Here is a 15,727-nt window from a genome sequence, read left to right as displayed (position 1 = left end):
TTGATTCAAGTCATATTTCATAGCGTACCACATTACTATTACACCAACGAACTTGGAGGTTTCCCATCACCAGTGAAAGGAATGAACAAATTATCGCTAACAAATAGTTTAGAGGATCAACATTTGCAACATGGACACTTGTGAAAAGACATTTTAAAGAATCAAGTTCAGGCCGTTCAAAAAAAAAAAAAAAAGAATCAAGTTCAGTCACTCATGCCATACCTATTTATTGTTTCTACAATGGTTCGTATCTCACCACAATAAATGTTTTCAGTTTGACTTTAGCAAGAGAGTAAGTATTTATATATGAGATAAAGTATAATCTATTTAGAGGCAATTTTCTTTTGGATGTGTACCTAGTGGTTGGGCCATATCTATAGTGTTATGGTGAGATGAAAAGGTGAGGGAAGTTAATGTTTCCTACCTTGCATGTCCCTACTAGTTGGTTGATGTGGAGAGAGCACTAGAGCGCATTTTGTGTTGCGATTCTATTAGGCTTCGTAGCACCGACAAGGTCCTTATTTTTTTCCAATGCCATATGTCTATCCGATCTAACGATAGCTACATTTACTTGGTGTTATTACTCGGGATGTAAAGACTAATGCACATAGATTACTTTTGCTATAGGCACTTGCTTGATATGACATGTGTTCGTATTCTTAGGCCATTGTTCATAATCATTGTGGTCGAACAGTGCTAAGTACTTCCAGATCAAACAGACTTGTCAAATGTAACACCCATATTTTATATATAAACTTTGTTTTTTATTATGCGTTTAATTTGTTATAAATCACAAATTGATGCTACTGTATGCCCAAATCAAACTGTCAACGGAAAACTTGTTAAGGGTTAAAATTCACCCAACGAATAGTTGGAATCCAAAACCAAGTATTTGCAAACATAAGTATGGGGTGTATAAGTTGAAACCAAAGTATTGTTTATAAGGACTTCATAAGAACAATACATATATGTCATCTAGCTTTGAACCCCACCCATATCGAGGATCGGTCATTCATTATTCCCACATTTAGACATTTCATCTGAAAATACATGTTATATGCAAAGATCAAGGTCTTCAAACACCATAATGAGGTTCAATGGCCAAAGCTTTATCATTCAACACACCATATATGCCATCTAGGTTTGAACCCGACCCTTATTAAGGTCTTCAAACACCATATTAAGTCTATTTGCAAAGATCAAGGTCTTCAAACACCATATTGAGGTTCAATGGCCGAAGGTTTATCTTTCAACACACATACATAATCTTGATCGAACTCAATTGTGAATTTATGGCTTTCAAACACATAACTGATATTCGTCAAACTTAATTGTGAAGATATTTGCCTTCAATCTCATAAGTGAGATTCATTAACCTAGTCGGTATTGCTCGTTGCCTTTCAAAGATACAACTCCAGACCATGACATGTAACAAGTAGCATTTTCAATTTAATTTTAAGTAAACATATTATTCACACGGGTCTATCACTCAAGCCAATTTACCAAATTGGTTGATTATATTGAAATTAAGAAATTAACTAAATCATGCTTATCCTTTAATGAACCAAATTGGTTGATTATATTGAAATTAAGAAATTAACTAAATCATGCTTATCATTTAATGAAATTGATTATCTTCTTGTCATTTTCTTATGTTTTTATTTTATTAAAGCAATTACTACTCTCACCATATCAGATAATTATAAACAACTAGTGCTATTAAATCCGCACGATGTGTCGGAAATTCTTATGTTGCGCGATGGGTGGGTAGCAGTTCGTTTAACTACGGTACTGACACTTGTTATAGCATACAATAGAGAAAAAAATCATGATATGACCAAAAAATAGCCCAACACATCCGGAATTTGGTCGGCATTGGTTTGTTTGGTTACACCACCTACACTCGTTATAGCAACCCATAGAGAAAAAAAAACATGATATGAAAAAGAAATACCGACGCGTGATTTACATCGATAAAAAACCAACGCAAGTGATATAAGATATATATAAAAAAACCCATAACACATAACATATAAAAATCTCTAAATAACACATAAAGATGTTACATTTTGAGGGAATCCACCAACAATAACTATTCAAGGCATTGAATCATTAAATTTGGTGTTGTTCTTAATTCGTCTGTATATCGAACAGATAAATAAACTACTTTTAATATAGACAGTCACATGCATTTGAAAAATGTAAAGTTTATAATATTCATCTGAATTATGTACAAGAAGAATGTTAGATAAGTAATCAACATACATTTTAACAAAATCAAAGTTTGTTTTGTTGGATCAGTTCTCTTTAAATGTAATGGAAAACATGAATAACATACCTGTTACAGCAGACAGGCCGGTAGAGAATCCAGTCAGAGATGCAGCCATAGAGTTCGACATGATTGTCAGGATGATCTGGTTCCTCCTTAGGGTGTAAGTTGATGATGGTGAAGAACCGAAAGTATGGTAGATTTCGGTTATGGGGAGAGAGACGAAAATTGATGTTATGAGGGTTTGTGATTGTGTAATTTGTGTAACCTGTGTAACCCTTAAACTCTCTAATAATCCCCTTATTTATACACCCAAGAGGAAACCTAATTAGTTAATAAGGGTAATATGGTCCATCAACAATTACCAACTAATTATTAATAGGTTATTAATATATTTTGATCTAATATAATATAAATGATTATAAAGGCTACAAGATTAAATATTACATTAATATATATTTAATCTCACATTCTCCCACTTAGCCGAGTAATCATTTATCATGAGTATTAGGTAAGCCTGGCCAGGAGTTAACACTCATTTTAGCTTTAAACCAAGAACTATAGCAGAGAAATACAGCCGTTGAATCATTATTCGACTCAGGACCCCCATTAATCATACTATAGCCTCAATTTAAAACCTAATAGTTACGATCAAAATATGTATAAGCCCTTTAGCGTCTGATTTGTATTTATATTTGTCTATATGTCATTACACCGGCAGAACATATGTTAGAGACATACAAAATCAAACTGAGGAAATTTTATTAATTAAAACATAAGCTAGTACAATATGCCATTAAATAAGGTCTTTAGTAAGTCCCATATTCGATACATGTTCTTCGAAAACTTTAGGTGGGAGACCTTTAGTCATCGGATCCGCAAGCATATCTTTAGTACTAATATACTCAATACAAAGATTATTTTCCTCAACTCGTTCACGTACGAACAAATATTTTGTATCGAGATATAAACCAGCTCCAGTCAAACTGTTACTGTTCGAGAAACTAACGGCAGCTGAGTTATCACAGTAAAGCTTCAAAGGTCTAGAAATGGAATTAACGATTTTGAGTCCAGTGATCAGATTTCTAAGCAACATTCCATGACAGGTTGCGTTGTAAACAGCAATGTATTCTGCCATCATTGTGGAAGTTGTAGTTAACTGTTGTTTATGACTCTTCCATGAGATAGGCCCGCCTGCTAACATAAAGATGTAGCCCGAAGTGGATTTCTTGTCATCTTTGCATTTGGCAAAGTCAGAATCAGAATAACCTACCACTTCTAAATGATCACTTCTTCTATAAGTCAGTTTATAGTCTTTCGTCCCTTGCAGATATCTGAGGACCTTCTTAGCTGCTTTCCAGTGATCTAGGCCAGGATTAGTCTGATAACGGCCTAGCATTCCAGCAATATAAGCGATATCTGGGCGAGTACAGACTTGAGCATACATCAGGCTCCCGACTACTGACGCGTAAGGTATCTGGCTCATTTGCTCCTTTTCAACCTCTGTTTTCGGACACTGGAATGAACCAAAAACATCTCCCTTAACTACTGGAGCGACGGAGGGTTTGCACTGTTGCATGTTGTAACGTGTAAGGACGCGATCTATGTAAGTCTTTTGAGACAATCCTAAGATCCCTTTGTGTCTATCTCGGTGAATTTCGATGCCAATGACGTAAGAAGCATCTCCGAGATCCTTCATGTCGAAGTTATGCGAGAGTAACCGCTTCGACACATGCAACATGTCTAAACTATTACTTGCCAATAGAATATCATCTACGTAAAGGACAAGTATAGTAAAGTTACTCCCACTCATCTTGAGGTAGGTGCATTGATCCACTTGATTCTTCATAAAACCTTGCCTCTTCATGACTTCATCAAACTTGAGATACCATTGACGTGATGCTTGTTTTAACCCGTAAATGGATTTCTTCAACTTACAGACTAGATGCTCCTGACCTTCAGGTTTAAAGCCTTCAGGTTGTTTCATGTAAACATCTTCGTCTAAGTCTCCGTTAAGGAAAGCAGTTTTGACGTCCATCTGATGCAGCTCTAAATCAAAATGAGCTACTAAGGCCATAACGATCCTTAATGAATCTTTACGAGAGACAGGTGAAAACGTCTCTTGATAATCAATTCCCTCTTTCTGAGTGTAGCCCTTTGCAACCAATCTCGCTTTATAGCGTTCAACGTTCCCATTCGGATCCAGTTTTGTTTTGAACACCCATTTACAACCTACAGGTTTGACACCGTTGGGTAATTCTACCAAATCCCAAACGTCATTTTTCTTCATGGATTCAAGCTCATCAATCATTGCTTTGTTCCATTCAGAAGACTGATCACTGCTAATGGCTTCATTATAAGAGATAGGATCATTGAGCTTTCCAGCATCCATTTCAGTCAGGTAGGTAACATAATCATCCCAATTAGTAGCCCGTCTCTGCCTAGATGACCTCCTGAGTTGATTTTCGGGTTCAGCGTTGTCTTGGTTTTGAGCGTTTGATGTGCCTTCGTTATGAGGTATAATGGGTTCTAGTTGTGGAGATGGAGTTTGTGCAGTGGCTTCAGGTGCAGTTGCATGGGGTACAAGAGGAGTAAACGGAGTAATGGTAAGCGACGAGTCTCCCCCCCCCACGTCTTGTACTTCATGCAATTCTTCGTAAGGGTTGGTACTGCTCCCACTGACCTTGAAATCCTCCAGGAACGCAGCATGCTTGGTTTCAACAATACGGGTGACATGGGAAGGACAATAGAAACGATAACCCTTTGAATGATCAGGATACCCGATAAAGAAGCAGGTAACTGTTTTAGGGTCAAGTTTCCTTAGGAAAGGATTATAGAGTTTTGCTTCAGCAATGCAGCCCCATACTTTCATATATTTAAGACTCGGTTTCCTTCCTGTCCAAAGTTCATAAGGAGTTTTAGGGACAGACTTAGAAGGAACTCTATTGAATATATGAACAGCTGCTTTTAAAGCTTCAGTCCAGAGGAATAATGGTAAATTAGTGTTGGCTAACATACTGCGCACCATGTTCATAAGGGTACGATTTCTTCGTTCAGCGACACCATTCTGCTGAGGTGTACCAGGCATGGTGTATTGGTTCACAATCCCCTGTCCCTTACAAAACTCATAAAATGGATCAGGAGCTTGACCCACATCAGTATGTCTTCCATAATATTCACCGCCTCTGTCTGATCTCACAACTTTAATTTGACGATCTAATTACTTTTCAACTTCAGCTTTATAATCTTTAAAAGTTGTAAGAGATTCAGACATTTCCTTAATAAGATACAAGTACATGTAACGAGAATAATCATCAATGAAAGTGATAAATGAAGTATGTCCTGTGATGCCAACGATTTGATAGGGACCACTAATGTCAGTGTGAATGAGTTCTAATAAATTAGAGCTCCTAGTGGCACCTTTCTTATTCGCTGATGTCATTTTGCCTTTAAGACATTTGACACATGTTCCAAAATCAGTGAAATCGAGAGGAGGTAAGACTTCATCCTTTACGATACGATTTAATCGTTCTCTTGAGATGTGGCCTAAACGTTGATGCCACAACATAGATGAAGTCTCTAAGTCTCGAATTTGTTTCTTTTCCATCTTTGTGAGTGATTCATTTATATTATATGACAACAAAGATTTGGAAAAATTATCATCTAGTTCTAATCTATAGAGACCACCATCCAGAATGCCAGTACCATAAACAACGGAATCATAGAGAATAGAGAGTTTGCGATGACCATGAGAAACGACAAAACCGTCCATGTCTAACTTTGGTCCTGATACAAGGTTCTGAGTTACCTCAGGAACATATAAGGTATCATCAAGTTTAATACATAAACCAGTTTTCAAAATAATTGTAATGTTCCTATGGCCTTCACTTCTAATTCCCGATCATCCACAACTTTAAGTGTTCTTTGGTTTCTTCCCAGCTTCCGGATTGTAAGGAATCCCTGAAGTGAATTTGTAACATGAACCATAGAACCAGAATCAAACCACCAAGAATTAGCAGGAACATTTAAATTAAAGGACTCAAGTATCATGAAAAAATCGTTACCTTTCTTAGCCAGCCACTCCTTGAAGTCAGAGCATTCCTTTTGCTTATGTCCTGTCTTTTTACAGAACTTGCAATAGGGTTTGCCTAAGGAGCTCTTAGAGCTGGAAGGTGCACTTGTATTAGGATTTGGATTTGGCTTTTGAACCTTAGAAGCATCCTTTCTTTGATAAGAATTCTTCCTCTTCTTTGAGCTGGAGGTGGTGAAGTTAGCAACATCAGTAGTGCGATCCATCTTCATACGCTCTTCCTCCTGCACGCACATAGCGATCAGCTCACTCCTCGTCCATTTGTCCTTCTGAGTGTTGTAATTGATCTTGAATGCTTCATAGGACGAAGGAAGCGAAGTGATGATGAAGTGAACAAGAAAACCATCACTGATTTCCATCTCAAGGCCCTTCAGCTTATTGGCCATGTCATGCATCATCATGATGTGCTCGCGAATGCCGCTCCTCCCATCATACTTAGTAGTGCGATCCATCTTCATACGCTCTTCCTCCTGCACGCACATAGCGATCAGCTCACTCCTCGTCCATTTGTCCTTCTGAGTGTTGTAATTGATCTTGAATGCTTCATAGGACGAAGGAAGCGAAGTGATGATGAAGTGAACAAGAAAACCATCACTGATTTCCATCTCAAGGCCCTTCAGCTTATTGGCCATGTCATGCATCATCATGATGTGCTCGCGAATGCCGCTCCTCCCATCATACTTAGTTGTCACCAGCTTGAGGATAAGAGTGCTAGCGTGTGCTTTTGATGTTCCCTTGAATTGATCCTCCACAGAAGCCAAATAGGTTTTAGCATCTTCAGAATCAGGAATGGCTCCTCTGATTGAGTTATGAATGGACTGCTTCATGAACATGAGAGACATGCGGTTACACCTAGTCCATTTATCATGGACTATCTGCTCAGCAGCAATACTTGTAGCGGTAAGGTCCGCTGGCTTATTCTCTCTTAAAGCATAATCAAAGTCCAGCAGCCCAAGCGTAAGCATGGGAGCATCCTTCCATGCAGCAAAGTTATCACCAGTCAAAGGTGGAATCCTGCAATTGGGTTCTGATAGTGGAAATAAGATGAGCAAGTTATGATACTAAGAAAGAAGTCCTAATGTGATCTAATGGGCTTGTGATACTAAGGCAGGCATAAATAATGACCATTATAATTATGAAGCTGTGATAATGTCTATTACTAACATCAAAATAATAGACTTAGTTAAAAAATTCTACTTAAACGAAGACAAATCAGCTTTGGCCAGAAGCGTAATCATTTAAGTATGTGTGCAAAGTAATCGTGACAAATCAGCTTTGGCCAAAAATGAGACAATCACTTTAGTTATGCACTTGTCAAGCATGCTAAACATAAATGAATTAAATCAGCTTTGGCCAGAATTAAGACATTTCACGTTTGTAATGCATACTCAACATAGCTTTCATAATACTTGAACAACAAATAGATGTATTAAATCAGCTTTGGCCAGAATTAATACATCAGAAGCTCACTCAAGCAAAGCTATTTTGGTTTTGTAAAATTATCTGATTCTGATTAATTAATTAAGAGTTAACAAAACCGGGGTTCGGGGCGGAGCCCCGAAAAAATTTTTAGTTCACATTTAAACAACCTAAGGTGATGAGGTCTCGAGTCATGGTCTCGAGTCATGGTCTCGACTGAGTTTTGAGATCTCGAGTTAGTTATGAGGTCTCGAGTCGCAACCTTAGTCTCGAGTTGTAGCCTTATGGTCTCGAGTCGCAACCTTAGTCTCGAGTTGTAGCTTTATGGTCTCGAGTCGCAACCTTAGTCTCGAGTTGTAGCTTTATGGTCTCGAGTCGCAACCTTGTGGTCTCGAGTCGAGACCCTTGTCTCGAGTTGTACAGATTTGAGAGCCCTTATGATTTTGAGTCGAGACCTTGTGGTCTCGAGTCGAGATCTGATGGTCTCGATTCGCAGTCTGATGATCTCGAATCCCTGTTAACAGCTGTTTTGTGATGATAACTGAAAACTCGAAATTTTAGGGATTGTGGGATAGTGTTTCCTGTTTTATTGCTGATCTAAATTATCAAAAGATTTCGTAAATAATAACTGATTATCTCTTTAACAGTTTTCGAAAACTTTAATAGATAAAATTAAGATCAAAACAGTAAAAACACCCGCTAATCTAAATTATATTCCAAAAGTTAGGGAATTTTCGAGTTTTCTTAGAACATTATGATGAACCCTAAAAAAATAAAAACATAATCTGGGATCCGAAATCTAAATTTTATGATTTCAGTTAACAGATTTCGGATATTATTATCCCATTTACGGTTTCGAGTCAAAATTATCAAACATATTTTTCCGAAAACAGTGATTTCGGCTCATTAGAACTCGAAACCAGCCGTGATTCTTAAGACTTTAAAAAATTTCGTTTTCCAGATTATGATCCCAGAATGATGGATACGAAAACAGAACTGATTTGTCAACATATGCTCTGATACCACATGTTGGATCAGTTCTGTTTAAATGTAATGGAAAACATGAATAACATACCTGTTACAGCAGACAGGCCGGTAGAGAATCCAGTCAGAGATGCAGCCATAGAGTTCGACATGATTGTCAGGATGATCTGGTTCCTCCTTAGGGTGTAAGTTGATGATGGTGAAGAACCGAAAGTAGGGTAGATTTCGGTTATGGGGAGAGAGACGAAAATTGATGTTATGAGGGTTTGTGATTGTGTAATTTGTGTAACCTGTGTAACCCTTAAACTCTCTAATAATCCCCTTATTTATACACCCAAGAGGAAACCTAATTAGTTAATAAGGGTAATATGGTCCATCAACAATTACCAACTAATTATTAATAGGTTATTAATATATTTTGATCTAATATAATATAAATGATTATAAAGGCTACAAGATTAAATATTACATTAATATATATTTAATCTCACATGTTTCATTAAAAGGTAAACTTAAATATTCATTATATAGATTTTTTTTTTTTACAAAATATGTTACATTTTCAAAGACATGATATATATATATATATATATATATATATATATATATATATATATATATAAGGGTAAGGATATATAGAAAACCACTTTTATTGAGAAAACCCGGGAAACTCAAAGCTTCCGACATTTTTTTTTTTGAAAAAAATAACACATGTAATATACACGTTTTTAAGAGTTTTGGGCCAAAAAAAAAAAACAAAAAAGCGGCGAATAAATTTAAAAAAAAAAATAAATAAACAAGTTTCAACATTTTTTGCCTAACACGTGTTAGTCAACAAAGTTGCTGAAATTTGTTTATTTTTTTTAAAAATAATCCTTAGGCGCTTTTTCGATTTTTTTTTGCCCAAAACTCTTAAAAACATGTATATATTACGTGTGATAATTTTTTCAAAAAAAAAAAGTCGAGAGCTTAGAGTTTCCTGGGTTTTCTCAATAAAAGTGGTTTTCTTTTTATCTTTAGCCTATATATTATATACTTATTAGACCATGTGTAGTGGTGCACATGAATAATGCCCCCACCCATGGGCATTGTGCGACACGTGTCATCCCAGTCAGCAAATGGGCATTACGGGCGTTTTTCACAAATAGGCGTAGTGGGATAATGCCCAATAATGCCCCATTAATGATTACCCAATTATATAAAAAAATAAAAGTAAACTAAACTAAAAATTAGGTGGAATATTCTTATTGGCCAAAATGGAAATGAGAATGCATGCAATGGCGTGATTACAAAAACGCCAAAACCATTTTCTGCTCGGAACACGCCACAAAACGCCGCCCCGTAATGGGCTTTGGGCGTGATTAGGCGTTTTTTTTGAATTTTTTTTATAAAAAACGCCCCACTACGGGGGGTCTTAGTTATAAAGAACCCTTTCAATCCTACACTCTATATATCGTAGATTGGTCCCTCTTCGAATTTATTACGTGCCCAAAAGTTTGCCATAAAATAAGACCTGAATCTCTTCCCTTTACGAAATTTTATTCAAAAAAGTAATCCCGAGTTATCTTATTTTCAGTGTCACACATTTATAATCATCTCACATATATAGTGCATAGTATGATATTATAAAAAATAAAACATAGTTTATAGAATTCACTAGCTGATTATACCATTGTGATAACGTGCAAAAATGGGTGTGCATGTGAGGCCTACCTCTTTTCAACCAATAAATTTTTTTTTTTTAATTTTGTTTAATAAGGAGTTTTATGAGTAGACTGCAATTTTACCCCCTGAGGTTAGGGGTCATTGGCACTCTTACCCCCTCTAAGGAAATAATTGCAATTTTACCCCCCACTGTTCACTGTTATGTCGCAACCTTACCCCCCGGCCTCAAACTTGTTGACTAATCTGTTGACTATAACTTGAAATGACTATAATGCCCTTTCATATTAGCCCCTGTGTTTTGTGCACTCTGTGATATTACTCCCTGCCACCACTACCACCGCCATTCACCACCACAACCACCACTGCCACCTCCAGCCACCACCCCTCTTCTTCACCACTTTCTCTCACTTTTTAACAGTCATCAATGGCTGCCACACCCACAGAAACCCTAAATCTTGAAATCAATTAAGTGGGCCAGTTCAAGATTCTTCCTTTACTTCAATCTTTTTGACGTTTATTGAGTGTAATTGATTAGATGGTACATAATTTGCACAAAGATCGATCTGGGTGGTCTTATTTTTGAGAAATTTGAGAAGCCCAGATTGAATTTAGGTCTGCTTGTGTGTATTCTTCATCAAGATCTTTAAAAGCTTCAAGCTTTTAAGGATTCTTGTTGTGTGTGTGATGAATTGATGGCCCCACAACATCAATGCAAAACGTATGTGTCAATTTCCTCTTCTTCATTGCAACCATCGCCTTTGTGTCTCACGTTCTATAGTCTCTAATGGCTGCCAAACCTTTACACCTAATTTTTCACTTAATAAAATAAGTAGTTTAGTGTTTAATCCATCTAGGGTCTTAATAAAACGGAATAAAAGGGAAATAATCTTTATATAATTAGATATTGAATGTCTGATCTTTGTCAAGATCTGTTAGTTGTGTCAAAAATCTTCAAATTAGGGGCTTTCTTGGGGTTGAAGATTTGACTTCTGTGGTTTATATATCACAAAAGGGATGATTGAATACTAACCAACACTGATTGATAAGAGATATAAACGGAAAAGAGAAGTTTTGATTCTTCACCAAATCTAAGAATTCGAGTTCCGATCTCTGTGATCTTGTCTGGAGAAAAGCTTGTTTTGTTCTTGTTGTATCATCAAAAGGTTCTGAATTTGAGGTACTTCTTCACCTCTCTATTTTTCATCATGATCTTTCATTTTGTAGATGATTAATTAATTTTCGAAAATTTGTACTTCCACTGCGTAAGCCACTATTGTGGCGGTGGCAGTGGTGATGATGGCGACGGTGATGGTTGTGGCGGCAGTGGTGGTTGTGGCGGTTCAGATGGCGACGGTGATGGTTGAAGATGATGATGATGGAGGTTTGTGGCGGGGGTGGTGATGATGGCGACGGTGATGGTTGTGGCGGCAGTGGTGGTTGTGGCGGTTCAGATGGCGACGGTGATGGTTGAAGACGATGATGATGGAGGTTCAGATAATGGTTGAAGATGATGATGATAATTGCAGTTTACTCTATATATAATAAAAATAATAATAAAAATAAATATAGGGTAAGATTACTAAAATACCCTTACATATAATGGTCAAACTACCGTTGACTGTGGTTAGGGGGTAAGGTTGCGACATAACAGTGAACAGTGGGGGGGTAAAATTGCAATTATTTCCTTAGGGGGGGGTAAGAGTGCCAATGACCCCTAACCTCAGGGGGTAAAATTGCAAGTTTACTCGAGTTTTATACCACACCATGCAAGTTAAAAAGAGTGACTTTAAAGCCCCCATATGACGTGACGCCTAGATGGATCTGACGTGACGTGATAAAAGCCCCTAGGGCTTTATACCACACCCTCCCGCCTGATAGTTATATCAAATCTGATAAAAATGTGTAACCATGCATCCAAACGCACCGAACTATATACATGCGGTCCATGGTTCTGAATACACGAAAGGGACGAGTCGGGGCTAATCCTTTTGGAACCATGCGATACGGTGGGGGTCATACCAAGGCACACTGACTCAATCTTCGCAACACAAATATATCTCTCCAAACTCCAATACTTTCTCTTAGCCCTTCAATCTTTTTTTTTCAATTCATGATTAGTTCATATATTTATAAGAAATATTCTGGAAAACCCTAAACTATTTAAATACTTTCTCTTAGTCATTCAATCTTTTTTTTTTTTTTCAATTCATGATTAGGTCATATATTTATAAGAAATATTTTTTCAATTCATGATTAGTTCATATATTTATAAGAAATATTCTGGAAAACCCTAAACTATTTGAATACTTTCTCTTAGCCCTTCAATCTTTTTTTTTCAATTCATGATTAGTTCATATATTTATAAGAAATATTCTGGAAAACCCTAAACTATTTGAATACTTTCTCTTAGTCATTCAATCTTTTTTTTTTTTTTCAATTCATGATTAGTTCATATATTTATAAGAAATATTCTGGAAAACCCTAAATTATTTTAGATAAAGACGCTTTAAAGTAATTTAAATTATTATTATTATTATTATTATTATTATTATTATTATTATTATTATGGTAAATTACTTTTTGAGCCCCTGTGTTTTAGTGGTTTTAACTAGTTGAGTTCAAAAGCAAAAAGTTTAATGACCTGAGTCACTATAAGCATTTTCATTAACCATTTGTTTCCTTTTGAGTCCAAATTTTAACCTTTTGAGTCCAATTTTTTGGACTCAAATCGTTATAAAATAAACAAAATCAGACTCAAAATGTTATAAAATAAATGGCTAGAGACTCAAAGCGTTAAACTTTTTGATTTTGAACTTAAGTGGTTAAAACCACTAAAACATAGGGACTCAAAAACTAATTTACTCTTATTATTATTATTATTATTATTATGTGTAAAGAGTGTAAAAGTATGGGAAGAAACAAAAAGTGGGGGGCATGCTTCACCAACTCTGATTCTAGGTTGTTGGTTTGCACAGATGTGTTTCATGGTGGAAGTAGAACGTTGGGAGCAAGTGAAACTGTGATTTGTCTTTATTATCACTCGTGGGTAAAAGGTTAACAGTGCTGATTAGTTAGACTTATACATTATTACATCAACACTTCTTTCAAAAAAAAAAAAAAACATTTGGTTGGAACACGTGTAAACGAATCTTTATGTTATCTTTGTTATATTAGACTACATGGTATGGTGATGGACCATCCTTGGAGGATAGTCCGCCACGTAGGCGACACGTCACAATCCTCACTAAGATGGTCCATCCTCCAAAACTAGAAGGCATGGTAGGATGATCCTAGTCATAGTCCTTCACCACTTTTTATGTTTTTTTTATTTTTTTTATTATTTTATTTTTTTTAACATTTGACAAATATACTAATAAAATATTTTCATTAATATTAAACCCACATTACATAAATATTAAAAAAAAAACATAAACTTAAAAAAAAAGACTTAATAAAAATAAACATAAAGTTAAATAATTTGATGCTTTTTCATGATGTCGTCTTGTAGTTTTTTCAACATCGAACGTCTCGGCTCGGGTTCGTTCTCGACATTAATCATCATTATTTCCCATTCCTTAAGCCGAATTTTTTCATCGGAGATTCGGAGTTTCTCATTCGACAATCGGACCTTTTCTTTTAACTTCTCGTCCGATGCACGACTTTTTTCTTGGACGGCCCGCTCCTTCGCCTTCGACTTTTGGGCCGAGATGTCGTTGTACACTTTTAGGTGTTCCATAAACTCAACCATGTTCGGGTCCACCGTTTCCTTTCCTTTTCCCTTGGCCCGCTCCTTTTTTGTTTTGTCTCGGCCCGGTGGACGGTCGGGTTCACGTACGTTATACTCGTCTTCGTCATAGTCGGCGTCATCATTTAAGTTAATGTGACACCTCGCGTCCGACCCACCGGCGCTTAAACTACCCGTTTCCGATGTTTTTTGGCGTTTCGCCATCGCCACCTCGTTAGGAATGGGCGCCCATTTTGGGTCGTCTTTTACAACCATCCACGCGCGAACGTGAGGAAAGTTGGAACCATGATTTTGCTTATACTTTTGCAATGCCATTTTGAACACATCCTCGTCGTTCCACCCGCTACGACGGTCACTTGTATATAATTTGTTATACTCCTCGCAAAACCGATTAATGGCCGAGTTCAATTTTCGCCACTTCGAGGAAACCGAGTCGATATCTCTATACGGGCCTTGGTCCATCATGGCGAGAAACTTGGTCAATACCTTGGACCAAAACCCGTCACCCGGTTGGTTATTACCTATAAAAAAACAAACAAATTAAAGTAAATAAACAAAACAAACCTTACAACATATAAAATAATAAAAAAAAACTTACTGTTATGAATTAAAAAATTAAAAAACTTAAACTAAACTAACTGTGAAGAATTAAAAAATTATTAAATTTAAAAACTTAAAAACTAAACTTAAAAAAACCTACTGTTATTAAAAAAATTAAAAACTAAACTTAAAAACTATTAAATTTAAACCAAAAAAAAACTATAACACTTAAAATGTAAACTTTATAAATTTAAAAAGATGTAAACTTTATAAAGATGTAAACTTTAAAAAGATGTAAACTTTAAAAAAATACGAACCTTTTACCGGGTTGTCGGAAGTGCCAATGAAAGCCTTGGCTAAGGCTTCTTCTTCGATTGGGGTCCATTTAATCGCCTTCGGTTTCGACGCTTGATCACCCGCTACTTGTTTCCCTTTGTTTCGTTTTCCTTTCCCTTTAGGCGGTTGGGTTTCGGGCACAATCTCCACATCATCTTTGGATTGAACGGGGGTGTGGGGATCGGTTGGGGTTGAACGGGGGGTGTGGGGATCGGTTGAGGTTGAACGGGTGGAAAGTTCCAAGCACCCCGCATCATCATTTGTTGAAGAGCTTGATTTTGGGAGATTTGAGTGAATTGGTTGGGCGATTGTTGGAATGACGCAAACGCGTTCGATGAAAATTGGGAGAATTGGTTCGGTTCTAGCGTTGGATAATATCCCGGAACCGAAAAAACATTTGGTTGGGTCGGATTGGTGGGAGTATTCGGGTTGTTCGAAGGAGTGTTGGGAGTATCCGGGTTGTTGAACGGATCCATGAAAATTATGTGGAAGAAGGTTGAGAGTGTAGTGGAAGAGAGTGTAAAAATTATAGGAGAAAATGGTGAATTGTGGAGGTTAATTTGGTGTTTGATAGTGAAAATGGATGTTTAATTTATATAATTTAAAAATCTAGCCGTTTGGCTTTATTCAAAATATAGAAATTTTTTTTTTTTTATTAACGGTCATATTATAATAGGGG

At 36.5% G+C, this 15,727-nt stretch overlaps 1 protein-coding gene and 1 long non-coding RNA gene across 2 annotated transcripts; both read right to left on the bottom strand.

Annotated features, from left to right (window-relative positions):
* Window positions 1-11,014: 11,014 nt before the first annotated feature.
* Window positions 11,015-11,940, bottom strand: LOC118485412. Its single transcript, XR_004875974.1, has 2 exons — window positions 11,458-11,940; window positions 11,015-11,243 (listed from the first exon to the last, which is right to left on the bottom strand). It is a non-coding gene; the product is annotated as an uncharacterized LOC118485412 (long non-coding RNA).
* Window positions 11,941-13,896: 1,956 nt separating this feature from the next.
* On the bottom strand, window positions 13,897-15,524 carry LOC110917985 (glutathione S-transferase T3-like). Its single transcript, XM_035981815.1, has 3 exons — window positions 15,376-15,524; window positions 15,030-15,319; window positions 13,897-14,693 (listed from the first exon to the last, which is right to left on the bottom strand). The coding sequence occupies exons 1-3, from the start codon at window positions 15,522-15,524 to the stop codon at window positions 13,897-13,899; spliced, it is 1,236 nt and encodes a 411-aa protein (XP_035837708.1).
* Window positions 15,525-15,727: the final 203 nt, after the last annotated feature.

This window comes from Helianthus annuus, chromosome 13, assembly GCF_002127325.2.
Source record: "Helianthus annuus cultivar XRQ/B chromosome 13, HanXRQr2.0-SUNRISE, whole genome shotgun sequence".
NCBI classification, from domain to species: domain Eukaryota; kingdom Viridiplantae; phylum Streptophyta; class Magnoliopsida; order Asterales; family Asteraceae; genus Helianthus; species Helianthus annuus.
Note: the sequence above shows the minus strand (reverse complement) of the source record. Positions and strands in the feature narration are given on the sequence as shown.

Coding starts and splice junctions, on each gene's coding strand:
- LOC110917985 (XM_035981815.1), bottom strand. CDS start 15,524: ATGGATCCGTTCAACAACCCGGATACTCCCAACACTCCTTCGAACAAC. Junction 15,320..15,375: donor TCCCAATTTTCATCGAACGC/GTTTGCGTCATT, acceptor CCCAAAATCAAG/CTCTTCAACAAATGATGATG. Junction 14,694..15,029: donor TTCCGACAACCCGGTAAAAG/GTTCGTATTTTT, acceptor GTTTTTTTATAG/GTAATAACCAACCGGGTGAC.